Genomic DNA, 26649 nt, shown 5'->3' on the forward strand with positions numbered 1-26649 from the left:
CCTGTAGGTTTTTCACAGAGGCGTTTCTGTTCTTGCTTTGTCAAGAATTTTGATCAGGAATTCATGTTGGACATCAGGAAATGTTTTTTTTCTGTGTTTATCTAGCTGATCATATGGTTTCTAAGTTTTTATTCCTGGAATAAACCCCAGTTGGTCATGGAGTATTAACTGTTTTATATATTGTTTAATTAGATTTGATAAAATTTCATTTCGGTTTTTATATTGCCATCATGGGGAAAATTGGTCTGTAGGTTTCTTACCCTTTGCCAGCGTTTGGAATGAAAGTAATGCTGGCTTCATAGAATGGGATTGGGAGTGTTTCCTCCTTTTCAGTTTTGAAGTGTGTAGAATTGTTAGTATTTTTCCTGTAAATGTGTGAGATTATTCACCAATTCATTTTTTTATGGGAAAATAAACTACAAACTGATTTTTAGAAAACCAATATAAAGTTATTTAGGTATATATTTCTTGATTAGAGGTTGGGTATTTTGTGTCTTTCACGGTATGTGTCCATTTCATCTATGTTTTCATATTTATAGGCATAAAATTGTTTGTAATACTCTCTTATTATTCTTCTAATAGCTGTAGAAGTATGTAGTGGTGTCACCTCACTCATATTGCTAATTCATGTTTTCTTACTTTTGTCCATGGTCAACTTAGCCAGTTTATGATTTTAATTTTCTCATAGAGCCAGCTTTTGGTTTCACTGATTTGTTTTTCTATTTTTTATGCTTCTTATTTCACAGATTTTGCTATTATTTTTATTCTTTTTTCCTTCTGCTTACGTTGGGTTACATTTGTTCTGTTTCTGTTTTCTTAGTCTGGAAACAGCTTATTGATTTGAGATCTTTTTTTCTTTTCTGATGTAGACATTTAGAGCTCTAAATATTCCTCTTTTTTTTAGAATTTTTTTTTTTTCAACATTTATTTATTTTTGGGACAGAGAGAGACAGAGCATGAACGGGGGAGGGGCAGAGAGAGAGGGAGACACAGAATCGGAAACAGGCTCCAGGCTCTGAGCCATCAGCCCAGAGCCTGACGCGGGGCTCGAACTCACGGACCGCGAGATCGTGACCTGGCTGAAGTTGGACGCCCAACCGACTGCGCCACCCAGGCGCCCCTAAATATTCCTCTTAAGTGTTAATGTTTCTAGCAACATTTCACAGATTCTGATCTTCTTTTTTTTTCTTTTTTTTTTTTAGCATTTATTTTTGAGAGACAGCGTGCGTGGGGGAAGGGCAGAGAGAGAGGGAGACACAGAACCTGAAACAGGCTCCAGGCTCTGAGCTGTCAGCACAGAGCCTGACGCGGGACTCGAACTCATGAACTATGAGATCATGATCTGAGCCGAAGTTGAACACTTAACCGACTAAGCCACCCAGACGCCCCATCACAAATTCTGATCTTAAGTTTTCACTTTCATTTAGTGTAGAATACTTTATAATTTCCTTTTGATTTCTTCTTTAACCCATTGGTTATTTTGAAATGGGTTAGTTTCTCAATTTTGTGGTATTTTCTGTTACTCATTTCTAATTTAATTCTGTTGTGGTCTGAGAGCATGCTTTATGCATCTTTTAATTGATGTTGAAACTTGTTTTATGCCCAGTATTTGGTTAATGTTGATACGTGTTCCATGTATTAAAAAATATATATTTGCTGTTGAGTGTTCTCTAAATGTCAATTACATCAAGTTGGTTGATGGTATATTCAAATCTTCCATATTCTTAGTGCTTTTCTGTCTACTTGTTCTATTACCTTTTGAGGAAAGGAACATAGAAATCTTCAGTGATTCCCCAGATATGTCTGTATTATCGTTCTGTGAACAGATTTCTTTTTAGCGTCCCTTCCTTTTTTAAGACTGTGTTGGAAGTGATTCTCAAGTATTTTCTATGACTTTTGAAAGCCTTCATTGGTTAGTGAGAGAAACCTCCCCATCACAGTACTGAGAAACTAGTGTCTATAAAAAAAAAAAGAAGTAATAGTATACCTTCAGTAGAAAATAAAGACTTTGCTGCAAATCCTTCCAGACTATTGTATCTGACAGAATTCTGAACTTTTGATTCAGTCAAATTGATTAATTTGGGCTCAGCAAGGAAAAGGGAGTCCTCTTTATCTTTGACCAGTAATTCCAGAACAGCTAAGAAACATCATTTTAGAATTGTCTTCTTTGGATCCCTAATACTACAAATAGAACCTGAGTTACACTTTTTGTGAATGTGCTGGAGGACCAGGAGTCAGAGAAGAAATCAGTGAATGAATGTAATTACTTAATCCATTTTTATTCTCTTGTATTTGTAATCAAATCTAATATTTTTGTTCTAACGTTCTTTAAAAATCAGAGGAAAACTTCTCAGTGCTAAGTGCATGACCTTTACACTAAATAATACACATAGTGAAATACAAATATGTCAGCCAAACCCCAAAGCCATGGTAGTTGTCAAGTGCTTGAGTCTTTCTGGTACTCTGCCCAATGCCACGAGCAGGGTCTACTCCAGTACTGCCTGTGGTACAGCAGCAATAGGAGAGGCTCTTGTGTAGTCTGTGACTGGTCGTGAGATTCCTTGTGTGCTAGGTGGTGTTCTGAGCCATGGAGTGGCCATCGCTAATGGTCATTATGGGTGCATGCTGTTAGCTGATCTCAGGGAACTGGAGAATTTTTTTTGGCAGAGTTCCTGAAGGGTCCATTTTCTCTAATTCCGCGGGTGTTCGTTAGGTTGATGTGGTTGCTCTGCTCTGGGGAGTCATGCTCAACCTTTCTGGCAGCATGAGTATTAGTTACCCTTCTGTGACAAAGAGATTGAGAAATGGTCAGAAGAGACTTATTTTCTGTAGCAATCTGGGAGTTAGGGTAGGAGAATATGTAGAAGATAGACTTGAAATTGTCAAATTTATGTCAAATGTTCAAAATAAAAGGATAGATGTTTTAGCACTTTTATTCAAAAATTGCTTCTCTGCCTCTCTTGTTTAGTTGGCCTGTTTTTAGGTATGTTATTCTTTCTTTTTCTTCTTCTTTTTTTTTTTTTTTTTTTTTATCCTCTGCTAGGTTACATTATTCTTAGCTCATCTCTGGGCTCCTGAGATAAATGGACTAAACTAGTAATTTCCTTTCTTCAACTTTCAAAGTCCCATTGAGAAAAGGAGCAGCTGGCTTCTGCTGTGATTACATTGGAAACCGCGCTCTTCTGTTCTTGCCCATGTGGACGCACTCTGGGCTGTTTGAGAATTCAAATCTGAAACATAGCATAGCGATACCAGTTTCTTCTCTTTATGCATAATTAAATTATTTTTAAACTTAGCGACTTTAATGTTGGCACTAATATGCAATTAAGTAGTCAGGAGCTTTTAATTAAGCTATCAAGTGTTCCCTGTATACTAAGTCCGGGAAATAGTCCTACAGTTGTTGAAAATGAAGCTCATTTCTTCCTGGTGGACACAGTGTGGACTTTGGAGTCAGACCCAGTTTCCAGCCCTGAACCTACTAAGCACTATGTCTGAGACTTGTGTCCGTTTCAGCAGTGGAGAAACCGTACCATCTGCTTGGTGGGGTGGTTGTAAGAAATTTCAGAGACACCGGCGTTTCCTAAATACTTTGTGTTGTGAGGGGTGCCTGGGTGGCTCAGTCGGTTAAGCGTCCGACTTCGGCTCAGGTTGTGATCTCACAGTTCGTGGGTTCGAGCCCCACATTGGGCTCCGTCCTGACAGTTCAGAACCTGGAGCCTGCTTCGGATTCTGTGTTCCCCTCTCTCTGCCCTTCCCCTGCTCACGCTTTGTCTCTGTTGCTCTCTTTCTCAAAAATAAATAAACATTAAAAACACAATTAAAAAAATAAAAAAAAATACTTCGTGTTGTGAAATGTGACTTGTTTTTTTGAAGGAATCATTTCCTGTGCAAATATGTCTGGAATTTGCAGCAGGCTCCCTTCTCTTTGAGGTCCCTTCATGCATGAAAACTTTGGGCTTTTAGAACCCTTTTGGTCAAGAATCCTCTCTGCTTCGTTGAACTTTGCATTTCCCAAACAGACTTCTCCTCTCTTCTTCTCCCCACCCTTGCCATGGAACGTTATGGAACATATTGTAGTTTATGTTTCTTTTCATGGAACGTGGTTTTGAAAATAAAGTGCCTAGTACAATGCCCCTAATTTGTACTGGGTAAATTATAGGTTTTTTCCTCCTTCTTTTCAGTGTTAATGTTAATGGTTCAAAACTGAATTGTAAACTCAGAGCCTACTTCAATTGTAGTCTAACCTTCTCAGTAAGTAATCAGCCATTTTTTTCTTCCAGTTTTTTTTTGAGATGTATTTAATAATATATAAATACTGTATAAGCACTGTATAAACTTAAGGTGTACAGCATAATGACTTGATATATGTGTCTATTGTGAAATGATTACCACAGCGAGTTTAGTCAGCACCCATCCATCCATTTAATAATTTGCTATATTTTATTCCTCATTTATTATCTTTTAGTTCATATCTTTTACCCAAAATGTTGTTAAAGACTTTGATGTTAAAATACGAGAAATGCAGTGTACTGGTAGGAGAATAAGAACCTTGCAGCGCAGTGTCTGGTTAAATTCCTGCTTCACTAGTTCATTTAAGTAACATTTTAAATATTCATAAACATTCATAGTATTTCTTGGAAGTTTGCTCCTAGCACTCTGAAAGATACTTAGGTGTAGTAAAAGATGTGGCGTAGATACTTCCTGCACCTACTTTGAGCCTCTGAACACTAGGTGGAAACCATGTCTTTCTTGAGTGACTTGTAAGAATTCTGTAGATTTAAGAAGTGAGAAATAACAACTTTGCAGTAAAAAAGCGGATGTTAAAAGAATAAACAGTAGGAGAGTATTTTGTTGTTTTAGTAAGAAATGAAGATAGATAAAAAGAATAAAAGTAATTTTATGCCCAGAGATATTTGTTGCTAACATCTTATCCTCCTAGATTTTTTCTTGTGTAGCCCACAAAAATAGTACCATGTTTATACACGCTGCTTTGTAGCCGGCTTATTTTACTTGCACATGCGAAGTAAAGGGCTTTTTACGCCAGATATCTGTGAAAGCACCCTTATCTTTCCCGAGTATCTGCCTTAACAGCGTGCCCTCTCTCACTCTCCAGCCTGTTTCTCAGCAGAAGTTGGAGGTTGGAAGAAGAGTGAGGAGAGGAGCAAGCTGTCTTGGAGGGTAAACTGTTGTACCTTATATGATTCCTTATTGGCTGTGTGTAAACTATTGGTGTGTGCAGAATTAGGCAGAGTACGCATCCTTTATTTCGCTGAGTTATGTTATACTGATCCAAAAGGATTTGCATTGAATTTATTGCTTAGAAGAAGAAGAAAAGTTGTTTGGAAAGATCAAAAGCTGGCATGTACGTATTATGTACACCTAGAATTAATAATAAATCTGAAATTCTTCGGGCACCTGGTGGCTCAGTCATTTGAGCATCCGATTTCAGCTCAGATCGTGATCTCAGAGTTCGTGAGTTTGAGCCCCGCGTTGGGCTCTGCTGACAACTCAGAGTCTGGAGCCTGCTTTGGATTCTGTCTCCCTCTCCCTCCCCTCCCGCTCCCCCCTCCCCCCCTTCCCCCTTCTTTCCTCCTCCCGCCTTCCCTCCCCCTCCCCCCCCTCTCCACTTGTCTCCCCCTCTTCCTCTCTTCCTCTCTCCCTGTTTCCCTCTCCCTCTCAAAAATAAACTTTAAAAAATTTTTAAATAAAAAATCTGAAATTCTTGTAATGGAGTACTGGATGGTTTGTTTACTTTCTAAGTTAAATCCAAACAAACAAAAAGCCAAGTAGAATGGCAAAGGACATTTTTCTCTTGATGAAAGATATTTTTGAGAAAACTGTTAGATTGTTAAACATATTTTGATCTGATTTTATTAGTTAGAGCTTGATTACATGGTATCAAGAACTGACAAAAGAGGGAGCTTGGATTAAGCTCAGTTGGTAGAACATGTGACTCTTGATCTCAGGGTTTTAAGTTCAAGCCCCACAAAGTGTAGAGATTACTTAAAAAGAAATGAAGTCTTGGGGTGCCTGGGTGGCACAGTCGGTTGAGTGTCTGACTTCTGCTCAGGTCATGATCTCTGGTTTGTGAGTTCGAGCCCCACGGTGGCCTCTGTGCTGACAGCTTGCGGCAGGAACCTGGCACCTGCTTCTGATTCTGTCTCTCTGCCCCAGCCCTACTCATGCTCTGTCTCTGTCTCTCTCTTTCAAATATAAATAAACATTTAAAAAATAATAATAAAATCTTTAAAAAAAAAAAAGAAGAAAAACTGACAAAGGAAGAGAATTTATTACTATTTCTCTGAAATTAAAAAACAATTTTTTTAATCAAAGGTGGCTACCATCCGGTGAAAATTGGAGACCTCTTCAATGGCCGCTACCATGTCATTAGGAAGCTAGGATGGGGACACTTCTCAACTGTCTGGCTGTGCTGGGATATGCAGTAAGTGTTCTTTGTCATTCGTGCATTTCATTTCTGGTCTAGTTCAACCTTTATAAGACAGGCTGGCTGAGGAGCAGAGGTGTTTGTGTGGTGGCCTGAGAGGACGTAGCACAGGCCTGCTCCACCCAGCTAGACATTCCCCCCCCCAGTCCGAAGTTCTCTTGTCGGTTATCTTAACGTATTAACTTCCTTCTGCTTATATATCTGCAGCTTATTCAGTGATACTGCATGACATTGGACATACTGTTCTTCTAGTAATTCATGCGTAGCAGAAAAATATTCAAACGTAAAATAATAACGTATAGGCCTTTAAATCAGTGTTCTGACTTTTTTAAAAAAGTCATGAGCCCATAGTATAAAACTGCACCGCTGCCCAGTGTACATATACATACGTACTAAAACAGAAATGTTAACAGAGTAATACTGACTCTACATGATGAACTCTGACATTTTCCCAGTCTACCTTATTCTTATTAGGAAAAAACAAACACACAACAAAAAAGAGATTATTTTGATCCATGAAACTGTTGCTTAATTATGGCCACACAGTTTGATGAAAAGTACTGTTTTAAAGGAAAGGTTATTAAATGTTTCTGTTTATTGAATAGATCTTATTATAATGATCACTTCTGATAATATAAAAAATATGCATTTTTTTTTTTAAAGGGGGAAAAGATTTGTTGCAATGAAAGTTGTAAAAAGTGCCCAGCATTATACAGAGACAGCCTTGGATGAAATAAAATTGCTCAAATGTGTAAGTACTGCAAAAATGTGAATAATGTAAGAAAAATTAATGACTTAAAATTTTATAGAGGAATTTTTTTAGGTTTTACTAATTAAAATTGAATTTATTTTTTATAAATTCAAATACTGAACCATTTATTTTTAAAAACATTACTTTTACTAAGACATTTTTGATTGGTATAATGGAAATGACTTTCAGTCTTAAATGCTTCCTGTTCTTGAATTCATTTTTCTTTCCATAGGTTCGAGAAAGTGATCCCACTGACCCAAATAAAGACATGGTAGTACAGTTAATTGATGACTTCAAGATTTCAGGCATGAATGGAATACGTATCCTTATTGACAGTTCTTCTGCTTCCTAATGGCTAAATTATAATGTAGCTTTTCTTTTTACTTTTAAAACATGGCAGTATTTCAAACTCATTTAAACTTCTGTTTCCTGTGCTCCATCACTGTCCATATAATGCCTCTAGTATGATCACCGAGTGTTGTAAAATGGTATGCCAAAATATTCCCCAATTCCTGCCAATCTGTTTCGGTGTCTTGGGTAATCTCTCTGGGGCCGTACAATTACTCAGCATCCTTCTTGTACATGCTGCTAGCTCTTTGACATTCTTCTTGTCCAAGCACTGGGCTCTACCTTCAGTATCAAGCTGGGGAGTGCCTTACATATGTATAAGTAGAGAGCAGAGAAAGATTAGCCGCAGTCATCTTTACACATTACAAGGAACAAAAGATCGGCTGTGTCAAGAGCCAGGGTCTTCCCTTGACTGATCTTTTGCTCCCTCCTTTATATCATGTTTGGAACAGATCTTGATATTTGACCTGCTCAGGCTCCAGAAACCTGAGGACAAAGCCATCCCCCAGCCCAGATCGACATCCTGTTTCTGCATCTCCTAAGCCTTAATCTTCTAGGGAAGCACTCCCTGCATATGTTTGAAGGAGATTCTGTATTTCTTCTAGAGATTGGACTCGAGGGTACTAGTAAGTGCCATTGCCTGCTGCTGTCACCTTGCCCTTTGCCTCAAGATCATTTCTGCTAGCTGCTGAGTGCATTTCTACCCTTGGTAGATAGGAAGATAGAGCTGGTCCTCTGCTCTGTCCCCAGGTGAGCCTGTCTGTGAGCAGGCATGGCAGCCCCTCCTCCTGCCAGTTCTGCAAGGCAGTTTGCTGGGATAGCTGACAGGGTCTCTTTGGAGAAACCACCTGATTTATGGGCAAGTATACATTCCAGTGGCTATTCTTACCTTTAAATAAATTGCTCAGAAACCATTATGGTCCCATTTGGTCAGTGCTTAGAACTATTGGCCTTTGGCTCTGTGTCTTTTACTAACTTTAGTCCTTAGTTTGCCATTTTTTATAATGAGTTGGGAAATAAAACTTCTGGCTTTAGATTATCTGTGCATGAATCTGTAATGTTCTTGAACACTGTAGAAATATTTTATTTAAAAAAAATACTTAAAGTGACAAATATTGTGGTAATGTGAGTGGTAGATCCAGGTATTGTAGAAAGTATTAAATCAACCAACCTGTTTTAACAACCTATCTGTCGGCTTGCAGGGATGAACAGTATATTCTCAAAGGCTTTCAGAGCCAGTTGAAGTTTTCCTGTATGAATGATATGAATATATTTGTATGATGGACTCTGGTGGATCATAGTTCTGGAGAGTCCGTGATTGACTAGAATTTCTATTGGGGGAAAAAAAACACCCAGATTCCTGAGATTTCATTATTTTAGGTGGGTCTTAGTGCCATGTCTTATATTGTCATCTTGTGTTATTGAAAGCTGCCTATAGTGTTAAAGTTGATCTAGTTCCACAGTGAAAGATAGTACTGAAGGAAAAGATTAAATGTCTTCATTATGTTTTTTAAATTTCTATTTTATAAAGTGTTCTATGGAATGGAAATTTATTTTTTTATTTTTTTAACGTTTATTTTTCAGACAGAGAGAGACAGAGCATGAATGGGGGAGGATCAGAGAGAGAGGGAGATACAGAATCCGAAACAGGCTCCAGGCTCTGAGCTGTCAGCACGGAGCCCGACGTGGGGCTCGAACTCACGGACTGTGAGATCATGACCTGAGCCGAAGTCGGACGCTTAACTGACTGAGCCACCCAGGGCCTGTGGGATGGAAATTTAGACAGTCAGGGAGGATACCTAAGACATTTTTGTTGTTGTTGTTGTTTTCCTCTCATCACTTTTTATGAGGTTTCAGCCTGGTTCACTTTTCATTAAGGCTGATTATCAGGAAGGAGGGTGTTGAAATGATCCAGAGCACAGGGAGGTGTGGGGTTGGGTCGTGGTCCATCCGGACCGTGTGATGCCAAAGAGCACTTCCAGCTCCTGGGTTCCCTGTGGTCACTTCTGTGTATGGTGGTGAGCACATTGTTTGAACGTGACGAGCACGCACTGAGTAACATATAGGATATGAGTACTTAGTGTTAGATTTCTTCATTCAGGTGAGAAACAGCAGGTGACCACTTGTGGTATTATTGATACTAGTGATGTTGCATTTCATAAAGAAAGAAATGCCAAGTGCTACAGCGATGGCTGCTTTGAGTAATTGCATCACTCCAGGAAATGTATCTGCAGATGGTCCTTAACCGTGTCCCAGATGTCTGCATGGTCTTCGAAGTGCTTGGCCACCATCTCCTCAAGTGGATCATCAAGTCCAACTACCAAGGCCTCCCAGTACGTTGTGTGAAGAGTATCATTCGACAGGTGAGGACATGAAAACAGCCCCCGCCCTCCATTACCTAACTGGCTAGCCTTTCAACACGGATTCCTGTTCTTAAAAATATGCTTAGCATACACATGTGCACACACACACACACATTTATACACACACACGTATAAATATATATAATTTTTATTTTACATATATACATGTATATTACAGTGCATAACATTTTGAACTTGTTATGTCAATTTTATATTTATTTAATGATATGCCATCCTGTCTTGTAAAGAGAGACATTTGTAAATGTCAGGCATGCATTTCTTTTGGTGTATTGATCTTTTATTTAAAGTAAATGGTATGATATACTGAGAGATTGTTTTATCTAATGTCATTACTACAAAATGTCCCACTTAGTTCCTTAGAAAATAGTTCAGAAGAAATAGATAATTTGTGTTTGTTTACTATTTCTGCATATCTTTGGATAGAGTCTAGATGAAAGATAATACAAGGCATGTTTAAGTTGTATAGGGAGGGGGCTCTTGGGTGGCTTAGTCGATTGAGCGTCTGACTTGGGCTCAGGGCATGATCTTTTGGTCTGTGAGTTCGAGCCCGACGTCAGGCTCTGTGCTGACAGCTCAGAGCCTGGAGCCTGCTTCGGATTCTGTGTCTCCCTCTCTCTCTGTCCCTCCCCCGCTTATGCTCTGTCTCTCTCTCTGTCAAAATAAATAAAAACATTAAAAAATTTTTAAAAATAAAAGTTGTATAGGGAGTATTGTATTAGATTTGTATTTTGTTCAATTGCCTTGACAAAAGAAAACCTCTAGCTGGGGTCTGGTTCAGTTATGATGTTCCTGCAAATATTTCTAGAATGAAAATATACACATATCAGAGATCTGGTAATGAGAAATGTTTACCAGATTCAGTTTTCTGTATGGGATATATCAGTCTGTGCTCCTCATTGCCTTGCTAGCCTAAATTAGGAAAGTTGGAGATATGACTTACTCCGAATTATCTGTTCTGACATCATGGATAATTGCCCAGGATAATGCTGCAAAGGAAGTAATATGGGGGGGGGGGGGTGGGTGGAGGGGGCGGGGGTTGTTGCCTGGTTTGCTTGAGAAGAGGATTAGGTGATTTGGTGCCCTTCTCTTGTCCCCAGGGCCCAGAGCTTGAGCAAGACCTGCTCAGGGGTTTCCAGACCTGAAATACAGGCCTCAGTTCAGAATTCTTACATAGGTAAAGAATCAGGGAATGGTTTACAATTAAGAATTGTGAATTCAAGAGAAGCCTACAAAAGAACCTTCCTTACAATTGTAGTATAGATAGTATTTGCACATATGCATATAAGTAGGTTTTTAACTTTTGAAATTGTGTATAGGTAGCATTGTTGAGTCAGCCTGAGTGTTCACCATTTACGTTTGTCTCTTTGCAGTGCAAATTGGCAGCTTGTCTTCTAACATTATATATGTTACACAGGAAGAGAGGCTGGAGGGAGAGGGGCTCTTTGCCTTGGCTTATACAGTGGAATGCTGTACTTGTACATAGTATTATGTTAGGTATACAGACTTGTGGCCAGATTTTGTTTAATAATATCTGTTCCCCTTTAGACTTTAGATAGTAGCACTTTAGTATTTTAACATGGTTAATAGCTCAAATGAAAAAACAATTTCCCTTTAACATGGTGTGGGAGGGGGGTTGTGATTAATGTCAGTTGGAGTTTTTCAATCCCTAAATAACACTTCAGTATTTATAACTATCAGTGGCAACTCTAAACTCTGAAAAAAATCATCTTGTTAAAACTCTGAAAAAATTTCTTAATTATCTCTGATAAACCCTGAAAATATTAAGATTTACTTATTCTAACAAAAAGTAAATAATTTGAGAAATACCGCCTTGCATATATTTCACGTAGGGTCTGTCTTTCCCTTGAACCCCGTACTTTGAAAGACATGTGCAGTTGCCACAGCGACTGACCATGTCACAACTCAGGCTGGGCAGTGAAGGAAGGTGACTTCCCAGAGGAACCATTCGTATTTATTTTGTGTTCCAGAAAAGGGAAACAAAATGTAGCCTTTCATAGCAAATGAAAGAGTCTGTAAATCTAAAGATGAAATCCTTGGGGTTTAATGGAATTTTAGTGGGTACTTGCTGAATAAACAAATGATTTTAATGACTGTGTTATCCTCAGTGTAATTCACATACACTGTGCTTTGCAGGCTGAGAACTTGAGTGTTCCACTGGTCTAAAATTTCAAGATGCAGTTTTCATTTTCTGTACTTAGTTATTGTAGGCAGTATTAGAAGTTTTGTGTATATATGTGTGTGTGTGTGTGTGTGTGTATATATATATATATATATATTTTTTTTTTTTTTTTTTAAGAAGAATACGGAGTCTGGATTTTCCCCCCTAAATTTGTAACTTTCAAAGCAGTAAATTGATATATATCCCAGTTAATAATCTATATATCTGAGTTTCCCTTCATTCCCTTTGATTCAGTCTGTGGATTCGGTATTTTAATCCTTTATTAATAGACCTCACAGTTACATTGCTTCCCAGAACCAGACTAGGTACACCAGCTTTCTAATACCCTTCCGCTGTGTGGCCTCCTCTGCCTTCAGTCAGGCTAACCCTGTGTGACTCACCCCTGTCAACTGTCATTTGCCGTGCTTCAGTTGTCACCTAGGCATCGAGTCTTTGACTCCCAATCTTTCTGCTTCCAGCGCCACCATCCTTAGTTCAGGCCCTTATCACCTCCAGCCAGTCTTCTCCTTCTCTCTCCTCTCCCAGAGGCTGTTCTGCTTCCCTGTCCCAGGTTTTTCTCCGTTCCATTGGCAGTTACCTTCCAAAATGAAACTTTGCTTCAGTAATTCGCACTTTGCATTTAGAAACCTCTAGTACCTCTCCATTGCCTGTTGACTAAAGCCTAACTGCTCGTTGTTCACTCTCAGGAAGCAACATGTGGGGTGATTAAAGAGCTTGGGTTTTGGTGTCAGATGTGTCCTTCTCAATGCTAAGGGACCTCAGCTTAGTTCCTTAGCCTCCTTACGCCACAATTGCACCATGAATGAAGTGAGAATAATAATGGTACCTTCCTTGCTAGATTATTGTTACAACGTAAAGGGATACTACTATTGATTATTACAAATTTTTTTGAAGTTTATTTACTTATGCCAAGAGCGTGCTGGAGAGAGTGAGAGAGAGCATGAGTGGAGAGGGGCAGGAAGTGAGGGAGAGAGATTATCCCAAGCAGGCTCCAAGCTGTCTGCGCAAGCCTGATGTGGGGCTCGAACCCACAGATGGTGAGATTATGACCTGAACCAAAACCAAGAGTCAGACGCTTACCCAGCTGAGCCACCCAGAAGGCCTGATTATTACAAATTTTTATTCAGGGCTTAGTATGTGCCAGGCATAGTTGTAAGTACTTTGCAATTTTTCATTCATTGAGTATTCATAGTAACTCTGCAAAATAGGTATTTTTACCCTTCTGATTTTATGGGAGAGGAACTGAGGCATTGAGAGGTTAAGTAACTCACTCCTAGTTAGGAATTAACTTAAAAAGTAGTAAGCTGTGGAACCGGAATTCATACCCAGGTGGTCTGGCTCTGGAGGTCTTGTGTTTAGCATTTTGCCCAGCAGCATATACACCATTGGAATTGTATTTGGCGTAATGTCCGATAACATTTAAATCACTGTTCTTCCAATGAACCTATTTATGGGTTTCTGCCATCTGGTATCGCCCCGTATTTCCCCTTTCAAACCCTGATTCAGCTTTTGTCTCCTAGCAGGTGATTTTTTTTTCCCATTAAGTAATCTTTAAAAAAATTTTTTTTTAATGTTTATTTATTTTTGAGACAGAGAGAGACAGAGCATGAATGGGGGAGGGGCAGAGAGAGAGAGACACACACAGAATCGGAAGCAGGCTCCAGGTTCTGAGCTGTCAGCACAGAGCCGGACGCGGGGCTCGAACTCACGAACCGTGAGATCGTGACCTGAGCTGAAGTCGGACGCTCAACCGACTGAGCCACCCAGGCGCCCCCATTAAGTAATCTTTTAAAGAAAATAAGTAATACATGTGAGTGTTCTAAAATGTATGTCCTTCAGATACCCAGTTTCTCTCCTAGAGCCAACCAAGTTACCAATCTCTTATGAATATTCAAAAATGTCCAGGTGTTTGTAAATACATGTTGATTTACCGGAATTTTTATTCATAAATGGTTACCAGTTTCATTTTGTAGGTATTTTAGAGAAAGTTATTCACCTTGCCAGTTTTCTTTTTAGCTGCACATCTTTGATCACTTCCTTTGTCTTAGGTTCCTGAAAATACCATCTTTTCTTTTCTGCCCATGTTTTTAAAGACTCAACCAAAATTTTGCTTCTGTGACAAAGTCTTCCCCAGTTCAAAATGCTATTTCTGCCCTCCTCAGTATGCCTGCGGCCTGCATTGGGTCCTTCCCTAATGATTGTGGAGTCTTACAGCACGAGCCACAGTTCGACAGGCCTGGCACAAGACATTTGGACTGGGTAATTCTTTGTCATGGGGACCTGCCTTGTGCATTGTAGGGTGTTGCCAGCCGACTAGATGCCTGTATCAGCTGCCATCGCCGCACCTGTGACCATTGAAAGCGTCTCTAAGCTTTGTCACATTTCCCCGAGGAGGCAGAATTCCCTCCTGTTGAGAACCTGGAACAGGGGAAAGTGCAGTGGATACACGCCTTGCCAATAGACTTCACTTCAAATAATAACTTGGGCACTTACTGTTTTGTGACCCTGATCGGACCACGTAGCCTCTGTGAGCCTGTTTTCGCATTTGTAAAATTGGGATGATAGTACGTAACTTGTGGCTTTATTGTGGAGATTATTATGGAGGGACTGCTGATAAAGCATCCAGCGCGGCGACCAGCGCAAAGTAGCCACTGTGTCTTCCCACCTGCCTTGTGAGCTCTCAGAGTGACGCATCGTGTGTGAGTTCTCTTTGCTGCTTCTTCATGCAGTAGGTGGTCAAAGGATGTTTGTGACTGGTTGTCTTTCCTTAAATGAAGGGAGAAGTGTACGTTTCTCTTTTTACTCTACAAAATGGCTCACTTGCTGTGATTTGATGGGCTTGTAGACAACACTACCACCTGTTGATCATTTTAAAACTAATGACATAGTTGAATCATCTGCTTTTTCAGGGCTTCTGATACACTATTACCAGTCCTTTGGTCAGTTCTTAGCCGTCCTCAGGTAGCCCTGGTGACCTGGTTCTGGGTCGGAGAAGGGCCGTGCTGGTGGCTTCTGGGATGCCGTGGGCAGCCCCTGCCTTCCCCCAGGCTGCTGCACCGGCTCAGTTGTGGACTCTTGTGGGTGTCTGTTCACCCCCCAGCTTTCATTTCTTTCTTCTTTTTAAATCAGCTTTATTGAGGTCTATTTCATGTGTCGCTTTTATTTCTGAATCCAGAAGAAGAAAAAGGATGCTAGTGTTGGCCGTGTTTATTTGTGGTGCATTAAAGGTCTACTGCAGGTGATGTGGCTTCTTCAAATGCTGTTGCTCTTCTTTAAATGTTTATTTTTTATTTTATTTTTGAGAGAAACAGGGCACAAGCAGGGGAGGGGCAGAGAGAGAGGGAGACACAGAACCCAAAGCAGGCTCCAGGCTCCAGCTGTGAGTACAGAGCCCGACGTGGGGCTTGAACTCACAAACCTCAAGATCGTGACCTGAGCTGAAGTCAGATGCTTAACTCACTGAGCCACCCAGATGCCCAACTGTTGCTCCTCTTTGAATGTGGCTTTGATTCTCTTCTATATTGAAAAGGTAGCTGATGTTCTACTTTTGTAAACTTTATGGTTTAATTCATTGTCCTTTACAGGAGCCCTGTTAAGAAGTGGCTTCTTGGTAAGGTCAAGGCCCTGGTTTTTGGTGACTTTGCTACAGTACTGGAAAAATTAGCAGTTACAGGTTGTAGCTCTGGGTTTTAAAACTATTATTTTACTCTTTTCTGTAGCCATGATTGTCACAGGCAGTTCCTGTGCTCTTTAGATGCCCACTGTTTGAAGCGCTGTGTTTGTATTATGCTGCCCAGTCTCCACCACACCCTGATGAGGCCAGAGAGGTCCCCACCTCCACTCTATAGAGGGCACTTCACAGAGAGGGTAAAAATCTTCCCTAAGCCCCACAGTTACTGGCGTGCGGCGGGGGGCAAGATTTGAATTCAGGTAGTGTAATTCCAGAACCCATTCTCTCAACTGCAGGGTGCTCTGAAGTGTCTACGTAGAAAGGTCTGGGAGCATTTAAATTGTAGCATGTCTTTGTGAAAAGTGTGCATTCACGTCTCTGTATGGCAAATGGTTCTCTTTGCCTTAATAGGAGAGCTGCCAGATTGTTAAAAAGTAGAACCATTGGATTTTATTTACAAAGTAATTGGTAATCGGCATGGCATGTGTAAGCTGAGGGGATTTATAAAATGCAGGGCTTTTCCAAAGCCGCCGCCCCCCCCCCTCCTTGCCGTGGGGCAGGAGCCCTGGGGGCATAGGAAGAGCCTGGCCCTACCTGGGCCAGCTGACTCACCTCTTATCACTGCTTTGGTCTACACTTAGTATCTATTTGCCATTTCATTTATTCTGCTGCTCCTAGTGATCAGCGAATTCATTATCACTGTGCCAGTTTTCAATTATAGAACAGAAGACTAATTTTAAGTTGGTAAACACTTCCATGTTCTTGGGTTTATTCTTCATGGTGATACATATTCTGACCTAACTTGGGACTCTCCTCCTCAGAATGTTGGGTCGTCAACTCAGGAAGGCGGTGCAGTCGCTCCCTTTGAAGAGCGGTGAGCCTCGTGCCCAGCTCGCTCTGTGCCATGTGGTCTCCGTGCTGGGCACGTTGGCTTGCTCTTTAGTCCCAACTACGTTCGGAGGCATCACGGCAGGGTTTTCTCATGAATTCTCAGTAGTGCGAGTTAGAACACGGAGCAGAATGCTGGTTCGGGACAAAGCAAACAAGGACAGTGCCCACTGAGACTTTTGTCTGCATGTGCATCCAGTTCTTGCCCCCTCTGTTGAGCTGGGATTCCCACAGTCCTCCATTCAGTTGAACACCACAATTGCCAGAAGCGGGTTGTAGGGTTTACCTCGTATCTGTTGAATGAGGAAGAGAAATCCAGTGGGAACCTTAGCTTTTCTAGTGGGGAAGTTTCTAGGCTTGAGGAGAGCCCTTCTGGTGTTTCTGTGCACATCACGAGGGGTTACTGTCTTGGTGAAAGGCTCCTGCGTGGGCCAGCCCCTCTGGCTACCATTTGGGCTTCCCTCTGTGCTGCATTAGCAAGGCCTTACTCACAGAATTAGGGGCAGGCCGAGTCTCCTGGCCCCATGTCCTTTGTTCAGGTGGGGGAGGAAGGAAGTCCCCATGTGGTAACCAGAGTCAGAAAATAATTTGGGAAGTTGCTCTCATTCTGTTTGTCTTCACAATTTAGGATTTGGGGGGAAGCTGTGCTTTCTGGGTGATGAGCAGAGCGAGGGACACAGCCCTGAGAGAAGTTCCCACATTACTCTTGACCTACTCCTCCTCTTGTACCCTGCACGATTACGGGACCCATTGTAGCAAGCCGTGGTAGGGAGAAGTAGGTTTATGTCATTCACGCCAGTAATAGATGATCTCACCATCCTCACAGGTGTAGAGAAAGAAGCCCTGGAGACGGTCTTGACAAGCGTCTTATTTTACGGATGAATCTGAGGTCAGGGAAGGGGACTCGCTCTGAGCCATAGCTAATCTGTTTCTGAACCGGAACCGGGGGCTCCTGGCTCCCAGCCCTGGTCTCTGCTTCACGGCTGTGCTGCCGCTCACCTGCGGGTCTGGCTTCACAAGGAGAGAACTGGCCCTGCTCCTGGGCGGTGTGATCTGGCTCCTCTGAGTGTGAGGTCCTGCCCAGTCCCTGGCCCGTCTGTGCTTGGATTATCTCTGCTCTCATGGCGGCTGTAGATTTTCGCAGATGGCAGTCGGAGGGTGTCTCTGCAGCCTCTGCTGCCTCCTGCTGATGAGGCGAAGTATGTGTTTTTCTTTTTAGGCAAGAAAGGCAAATAAACTGTGCCTGGCAAGTGAAGGAAAACTTGGGAAATTGCTAAAGCCTTTTCTGAACTCTTTTTTTTTTTCAGGTTTTGCAAGAGAAGATCTACCCATGGGCATGTAGCTTATTCACTGCTTTTCTCTTTTTTGTGCATCATCATAGATGCTCTGCTTAAATGGTTAGGAGATTGCCCATCATTACTTCAGTGATTCTGGGGCTCTTTATTGCTTAAAACTTCATTAAGAAAAGAAATGCTATCTTTAAAAATAACACCATTCTTTTTAGTCTATAGCTAAAGGCTTTTTAAAAATATGTAGTCCAGAACTAAAGGAAATTACTAAACCACAATTTCACTGCTGGGATGTAGCACAGAACGTATCAGGTATAGCCCATTCACATTCCAAGTGGGAGAAGTGAGACCCAGAGAAGTTTATTAAGTGACTTAACGAAGTTATAGTTACTTAGTCAATACCAGTACAAGTGTTGTGACTTAGTTCAGTTCTGTCCTTTATTTGGAGCTTCCTATGAGCTAAACTTTGTTTTTTTGTAGGTTTTCCATAGGTTATTTCTAATTCCTACCATATTTCTATTTAGTAGATACATACACACACCTCTCCCCCTTTTATGAATATGGAAGTGGAAGCTCAGACAGTACTTTGCCCAGTGAGAGAATGTTCTGGTTAAGTACTTTGTCCAGTGAGAGAATGATCTGGCAGCAGTGTAGGACTGGTGTGAATCCCAAGGTCGTGTTTTAACACCATACTTACTGTGTCCCTTAATTATTTCCTTGAAGATTTGCATTATCTTAGTTAATTAATTTGTCCTAGGGGTCAAGTCTTTCACTGGGTTCATTGTCAGACGTTATAAGCTCTGCTTCTTAAGGAAGGATAACCCAAAGGAGTGTAACTGCAGATATTTAAAAAATCTGGTACCTTAAGTTCTTGCTGGGAACACTTTGTTCATCTCAAGTGCCTCCTGGTCACTGGCAACCCCTAGGAACACATTTGAATACTGGCTCGTGTTAACTCTTACTTGTGTGGCCTCCCACACAGTGAAACAGCCTGATCTCCGTGAAGGAGCTCGGGTGGAGAAATAGGAGAGCCTTGAGCATGGAATGGAGGTGGAGAGATGGGGACATTTTTACTTGGAGTTTATATTTGATAATGGAAATGCAGTTTCAGTTGGGATAATTTTAAACTGTTTAAATTTTCTCAAAAAATCTTGTTCGTTTGCCCTCCATAGGTTAGAAATCATCACTGTTCCTGTCCATTAATTTCTTATACTTCTCAGAATCTCTCATTATTCAGATATTAAAATTCCCTGTATTATTTCAGTTTGAACAAAGAAGATGCACGGATGTCGGTGAAGAGCATATAGGCCCATTGGATTGTGCTCCTGTCTGCATTATAACTTTATTCTTTATGGAAAGACTCTTTTTAAAGAGTCTTTCTTACTGGTCCTTTGATATTTCAAACATAATTTAAATGTTCTAATTACAGTATAATTGGAAACATTAAATATTCTTTTTAAGGTAAGACAAGTGTCTTTCCTTCTCTTACTCTAGTTCTATCTGGTTTACTGTTTGGGTACTTACTAGGCACTTGTCAAGAGCTCATTAAATTTTGTTTGCTGTAGCCATGGTTCATCTTGGTTTCTTTTTGGCTGGTCCCTCTCCCTTCAGGCATAAGACAGTAAGCCCTCTGACTGTAAGCCCCTTGGAGACAGGGGGCTTTCTTTATTGCTGTTGTCAGACACTTCAAACCAGGTACATGACCTGTTCCAGGAATTTGACTGATGCTTGGTCAGCGAAGTCATGTAAGAATCCTTCCTAGGGAAAGTTACTTTTGATGAGTATAGGGATTTTCATCCTGTTTAAGAGATGGGTCTTCCTTTTTTCATTTTCCTTTTGAAACCTCTGTCCCCTCATATCCTAATACTGTCATCTGTTAAGGTTGTTTAGCCAGATACAGTAGAAGCATTGGGCTCTTGCTGAGAACTTACTAGAATTGCATAAAGCCATGTATCTTCTCGTCTTTTTCCCCACTTCTGTTGTGAACAAATACCCTAAATGATTTAAAGTGTATGATGACACTGGGGCTCCTGGGTGGCTCTGGTTAAGTGTCTGATTTCAGCTCAGGTCATGATCTCACGGTTTGTGGGTTCAAGCCCTGTGTTGGGCTCTATGCTGACAGCTCAGAACCTGGAGCCTGCTTTGGATTCTTTGTCTCCCTCTCTCTCTGCCCATCCCCTGCTCGTGCTCTGTCTCTCTGTCTCTCAATAAATAAATGTTGAAAAAAAATTTTTTAAGTGTATGGTATTTATTAAATGCTAATGTTTATTGAGTGGTAGAATTTCTAATGTATAGGAACACAATGGGGATATTTTAAAAAATATTTTTGCTTATGGAAATAATTGAAAGAATTCCTCTCTTGAAATAATTTGAGAAAAACTGGCTTTGTATTTAGGTCACTGCTCTTTAAGTTTTGTGAGTCTTGTTTTTGTTGATACTTTGTTTCAGCAGTTTTAGTGAATACTAAGGCTATTTAATCCTCTTTTTCTGCAATATTAAAAATGTATACACATCATTAGACATCATGGAAGTGCCTATCAGTGAGATACACACTTTATACCCAGTAGGGTGACTAAAATTAAAAATACAGCAAAGTGTAGGCCATGACGAGGGAGTTGGAACCCTTATACACTGCTAGTGGGAATGTGAAATGGTGTGACCACTGAATAAAACAGCATAGCAGTTTGTCAGAAGAGTCACCATATAACCTAACAATTGCACTCCCAGGTATATATCCAAGAAAAATGAAAACGTGTCCACACAGAAACTCATGCCTGAATGTTCATAGCAATATTATTTATAATAGCCAAAAAGTGGAAACAACCCAAATATCCATCAGGTGAATGGCTAAACAAAGGATAGCATAACCAGCAGAACATTATTTGGCAATTAAAGGAAGTACTTAATACATGCTACATACACATGGATGGACTCTCAAAACATTATGCCAGTTACACAAGACCATTTTGTATGATTCCATTTATATAAAATGTCCAGAACCAGCAAATGTATGGCGAAAGAAAGTAGACTAGTGGTTGCCTAAGGCTGGAGGAGCTGGAAGAGATGGAGAATGAGTGCCAGTGGGTATGGTGTTTCTTTTTTCCGTGATAAAAATGTTCTAATTAACATGTGGTGATGGTTGCACATCTACAAACCATTGAATTGTCCACCTAAAAGGGTGTATGTATGTAAATTACATCTCAGTAAAGTTGTTATACAAAAGTATATTTATAGATGCATTTGCTTCCATGAGCATAAATTTACCTCCAGAATGATACACATTGGTTGCTTATGGGAGGGCTCTGGGCTCCTTTGGGGGCCCGGAGCAGGAGGGAGATTTTTACTAGATACCCTTTGTGCCTTGTGATTATGTTACATAATTTACAAGGAAATGTTGAACATTACTGTTCAATAGTAATGTTGAAAGGTATTAATAACCCATCTCTTCTCTTGATTTTACTCTGACCAGGTCCTTCAGGGGTTAGATTATCTACACAGTAAGTGCAAGATCATTCATACGGACATAAAGCCGGAGAACATCCTGATGTGTGTGGATGATGCATATGTGCGAAGAATGGCAGCTGAGGCCACCGAGTGGCAGAAAGCAGGTGCTCCTCCTCCTTCGGGGTCTGCAGGTGAGGGAGCTGAAGCAGCTTTGTTTCATTTTGTTTGGAGGCACTGAGAGCCTGCAGAATTGTACACTGAAGGTAGTTGAGTCAAGCACGTACATTAGGGACTTTCATAAGAGCCTGATTGCTAGAAATGATGAGACCTTTTTCTTGAAAAGGAAGGTGCCCCAATTATTATGCTGTCATACACCTAACTTCGTCTTCCCTTAAAAGATCATATGAAATCTTACGTGCTGCTTCACCTATGCGTGAACGTTTTCTTACGCTGCAGGCTTCTCTGCAGAGGCGTATATAGTAACGGGTTACTTGTAGCCGGCCTGTAGTCATCAGATTTTTTTTCTAGTTTCAGGTTTGTTAGAACGTTTCCCAGTCTCCAGTTAGTCTACATCAACCTGAGTCCAGCTGGTAGCTTTGGAGTGCGTTACAAAAGACCCTAGGGTGGGAGAAGACCAAATGTCTTTATTGGCCTGTAGCGTTTCACATCGGGTTTTTACAGGGTATAGTGGCTGCAGCAAAGTGTTGACCACTTTGACCATGTCTGCACATTGTCTGCGCCCTAGTGTGTTGTCAGGCAAGCGTGCTGGCTGAGGGGCTAAAGTCCTGCCTCTCCCGGGGCTCTGGGAGATGCACCACCTCCTACTCTTGTTTTTTACTGTTTTTTGAGATCATGGAATCATAGTCTGTCAAGCTGTGGCTGCTCACAGAGGCTGGTCATGCGATTTCTGGAATACTTGCTGCAGTATTTGATTTATTTCAGCTATATACACTTGCCAAATAGTTGTCAAACACAGATGTACATCCTCTAATCTAAATTGTTCATTGTCTGTAGAACAAATTTAGATGACAGTGTGACATTTGTGAACTCTTCTCCATTTTCGTATCAGTGCTTTGGATTTGAAATAAATGGGTATTTAATTTTAGACAAATAAGAAAAATGGCTCCATATGAACAACGACTGCTGTGCCTTTTAAGAGCCAGTCATTCGTTGGAGTTGGAAAATCTTCCTTTAGATCTGTATGATTAAGAAGCACTGAGGTTAAACAGTTTTCCAGCTGGATAGCAATTAAAAGACCATAATTACTTTTCGTTTTACAATTCAGATAACCTACCTGAAGATATATGTCTGTTTTCCTCTAAACATTCATTTTGTTTCATTTTGTTTTAGTGAGTACGGCTCCACAGCAAAAACCTGTAAGTACTTTATTCCACACACACTTCTACTCACCTTCTTGTTAAAAGCAGCTGTTCCTTATTGAGCTTTTCAAGTTGTAACATTAGTTTCTGCTGCTTTTTGCAACGATTTTTTCATTTAAGGTTGTTTGGGAATCAGATCGTACCTTTCTTTGTTCCCTTCTCAACTGTAGGTGTTTAATACGTGTTAGTGTAAAGGGCGGGCATGTTTACAAATGCTGTGTATCCTTGAATAGATGAGACGTACCGCTTTGACAAGTCGAAGGGATTTTTTAGAGTTGGGATAGTTAGAGCCCTTCCATGTTTGATCTTTATTTTCCCTGAGCACTTTCTGGGGTGCCGTTGGCAGAGTCTGGTGAAAGGGGTGACGTGGTCGAGATCGGGCTTGAAGTGTGATTATTACAAAAACACTTAACATTACTTCTGATTTGCCTCCAAGATCCCTGTTTTTCTGAAGCTTGTACTCTAATGTGTTTTCCAGCTGGTAGTTATGTATAAAAGAGTACTGTGTATTTTGTGGTCCATTCAAATGAAACGAGGTGCTTGGAATTCAGTCTTACCCCATTGTCCCTAAACCCACTTAGTTCCAGTAGAGGATAGAGTGTATATGTCTTGAGTTCATGAGTCATGTGCAAGTCTTGAAAGCACTTTACGAACCAGAAGCACTTGAAAGGAAATGCGCTGCCAGGAGCCCTCACTTGGGAGTGGAAGTCCCAGTGCAGGCGGGAACTATAGTGATGATGCCACCTGGCTCGCTGCACGGCCCGGTCCCTGCCTGCAGCCCTCCTGTGGCTCGAGCAGCTTGTTTCGATTATTGACTCCGTGGAGAGACTGGAGGCTGTCGTTGCCAGCACTTTCCAAGTCATGTGGCCCTGATGGCAGGCAGACTGAAACTGTTTTTTTCCCTTTACTTTTTTTCCCTTTACTTCGTACACTCGTTTTTGACAGTTTCTGCTGTCTCGGCTGTTGATAACAACAGCTCCGTGTGTGAGACCCGAACACAAACAGCTGTTGACCAACAGTGACTGAAACCCACTTGTTTTGGCAAGGTCTTCTTTCATGGCTGAGAGTTGGGCGAGACCGGAAGGACAGGGGATGTTGTTAGCTTGTATACGGGCAGCAGCCAGTAAAACTTGGAAGGGGTGCTACTTGTCGAAAGGCCAGAGTACCTCAGCGTATTCTGCTGTGCTCAGCGTTTAAATGAAATAGCCTTCCTGGATTGGAGCCCTGTCCTCTGAGGGCAGGGCCTGCTGGCAGTCCCCTTCCATGATGGTAGGCGGCGCTGGTTTCTTTTTTCCGGTTTTACTGCGACCCTACACACGAGATCGATCTCCTCTGTGGGCATATTTGGTTGTAATATATAACTCAGGCCTGGAAAACAGGATTGGTTGGGGCTTGCCATGCCACTCACACTCGCACTCTTGTGTAGTGCTTTAAAAAGGAGCAAACTGACCTGTGGTGTTTTCTTAACATGTTGTAGATAGGAAAAATATCTAAGAACAAAAAGAAAAAACTGAAAAAGAAGCAGAAAAGGCAGGCTGAGTTGCTGGAAAAGCGCCTGCAGGAAATAGAAGAATTGGAGCGAGAAGCAGAAAGGAAAATCATAGAAGAAAACATCTCATCTGCTGTACCTTCCAATGAACAAGACGAGGAGTACCATCCAGAGGGGAAGCTCAAAACTGCTGGCTTAGAGGATGCAGCCGAGGGCGAGCCTGCGAATGACAAGGGTCCGTCTGCATGGGGTCCTGGTGCTTCATTAGTGGGCACCCACCAGGTCCCCACCCTGGTGGGCTTGGTGTCACTGCTTCATATGTGAGGATTGGGGAACATGGGAATCTGTCTGCCACTTCATTTGTAAAATGAATGCTAGGAATACGTTAGTATTTCAAAACACTTTTTTAAAAATGGAAAATGTCTACCTGACACCACATCTCGAGCATGCTAATGAATGTTCTTTATTTTGTAATTAACTTTTACCCTAACAGTAATGGACCCACATTTTCTAAAGATTGTAGAAGAGAGGGTAGAAATGGAAATAGTCCCTTTTCCAGCCCCAAAATCTAACTTCTTCTAATAAGAGTAAGCCAGTTATTTACTAAATGAAAAATAAGATTGAGAAAACCTAAGATTTTACCTTGAGAGCCAAGAGGTGTTTTGCTGTGTAGTATGTAAATTAAGCACATTCAGGGGTGCCTGGCTGGCTCGGTCGGCAGGGCATGTGACTCTTTTTTTTTTAATGTTTTATCTATTTTTCGGGGAAAGACGGAGTGTGAGTGGGGAAGGGGCAGAGAGAGGGAGACACAGAATCCAAAGCAGGCTCCAGGCTCTGTGCTATTAGCACAGAGCCTGACGTGGGGCTTGAACTCATGAACCGTGAGATCATGACCTGAGCCGAAGTCAGACGCTCAACCAACTGAGCCACCCAGGTGCCCAGAGCATGCGACTCTTGATCCTCAGGGTCACAAGTTTGAGCCCCACGGTGGGTGTAGAGCTTACTCAACGGGGGAACAAAAACCTAAACACGTTCAAAATTATCTCTTGTTGGAGGAAGTATGTACCTAGTGCCACTGTGTTGAGAAGAGTAACATGTTCTGATTCTCAACCCATCAACTTTTTAAGGTGAGGCTGAGGACCAGGAAGAGAAAGAAGACACTGAGAAAGAAAACACTGAGAAAGATGGAGATGATGTGGAACCAGAACTGACGAGCACAGACCCTGCGTGGATAGAGTCCCCCAGAACCAACGGCCATATTGAGAATGGCCCGTTCTTACTGGAGCAGCAGCTGGATGATGAAGATGATGATGAAGAAGATTGTCCCAATCCTGAGGAATATAACCTTGATGAGCCAAATGCAGAAAGTGATTACACATATAGCAGCTCCTATGAACAATTCAATGGTGAATTGCCAAATGGACGACATAAAATTCCCGAGTCACAGTTTCCAGAGTTTTCCACATCCTTGTTCTCTGGGCCCCTAGAACCTGTGGCTTGTGGTTCTGCACTTTCCGAGGGATCCCCGCTTACCGAGCCTGAGGAAAGCAGTCCATCCCATGACAGAAGCCGGACGGTTTCAGCCTCCAGCACTGGAGATTTGCCAAAAAGTAAGTGTCCCTCCGCACCAAGTGTGTCCTTTCAGTGGCCCGAGTATCCGAGCCTTGACAAATGCTGTGAAGGGAATGGGCCAGAGGTGGGCATGTCATGTATGTATGAATTCCCCATTGTCGCTTTATTCCTTTTGTCCTCCTGAATAAGTAATGTGATTTAAATCGTCTTCTGTCCCAGCAGGGCTTTCTCTGGCTCTCTGACTATCAGGTTCCATTTCTGAGCTTTTCTTGTTCTTTCTGTGTTTAGTTAGTGACATCTGCATTTGTAGAAACCTTCCATATCCAGCAGCTTACACCTGTGGCTTTTACAGAATATATAGTTTAATATTTTTACTTCCATCTGACAGTCTTGCTTTTGGTTTTTGTTTTGTCTTGTTTCTATTCAAGGGAAACACATACCTCCTCTTAGTCTGTGTTAAGGAAGAAGTCTCTGATTTTATTCTGATAGTTGTTTCTGGTTGTAGGACTCAGCTCTTGAAATGTCAAAGCCAATTTAAAGCAAGTGGCATGGAATTTTATGTGATGACTTATATCAAGTATTTTGAGAGTGAGTGCCCCACAGCCTGTCTCTGCCTGTGACCTGCTCAGGGACTCCAGTAAGCAAACCCGGGGCATCACTCATGGTTTCCATTCTAGCCCGCGGAGGAGCAGCTCAGAATCCTCCTCTGCTCCCTCTGCTGGCAAGAGTGTTTAACACACGATGAGTCCGTTGATGACCCAGCCCTGCAAGTAGCCCTCGGAGTCCCCTC

General features: G+C 41.4%; 1 protein-coding gene across 15 annotated transcripts in view; it reads left to right on the forward strand.

Annotated features, from left to right (window-relative positions):
- The window catches only part of SRPK2 (SRSF protein kinase 2), a 253782-nt gene that overhangs the window by 204647 nt on the left and 22486 nt on the right, over positions 1-26649 (forward strand). For all 15 annotated transcript variants that reach the window (XM_019451229.2, XM_019451231.2, XM_019451223.2 and 12 more), the window contains 8 exons: positions 6334-6442; positions 7109-7196; positions 7429-7516; positions 9801-9907; positions 21445-21610; positions 22770-22795; positions 24276-24522; positions 25415-25897. In XM_019451229.2, the coding sequence (XP_019306774.2) occupies positions 6334-6442; positions 7109-7196; positions 7429-7516; positions 9801-9907; positions 21445-21610; positions 22770-22795; positions 24276-24522; positions 25415-25897 (1314 nt within the window). The remainder of the gene's footprint in view (positions 1-6333; positions 6443-7108; positions 7197-7428; positions 7517-9800; positions 9908-21444; positions 21611-22769; positions 22796-24275; positions 24523-25414; positions 25898-26649) is intronic.

This window comes from Panthera pardus, unplaced genomic scaffold (assembly GCF_024362965.1).
Source record: "Panthera pardus isolate Hobbes unplaced genomic scaffold, ASM2436296v1 HiC_scaffold_8, whole genome shotgun sequence".
NCBI lineage: Eukaryota > Metazoa > Chordata > Mammalia > Carnivora > Felidae > Panthera > Panthera pardus.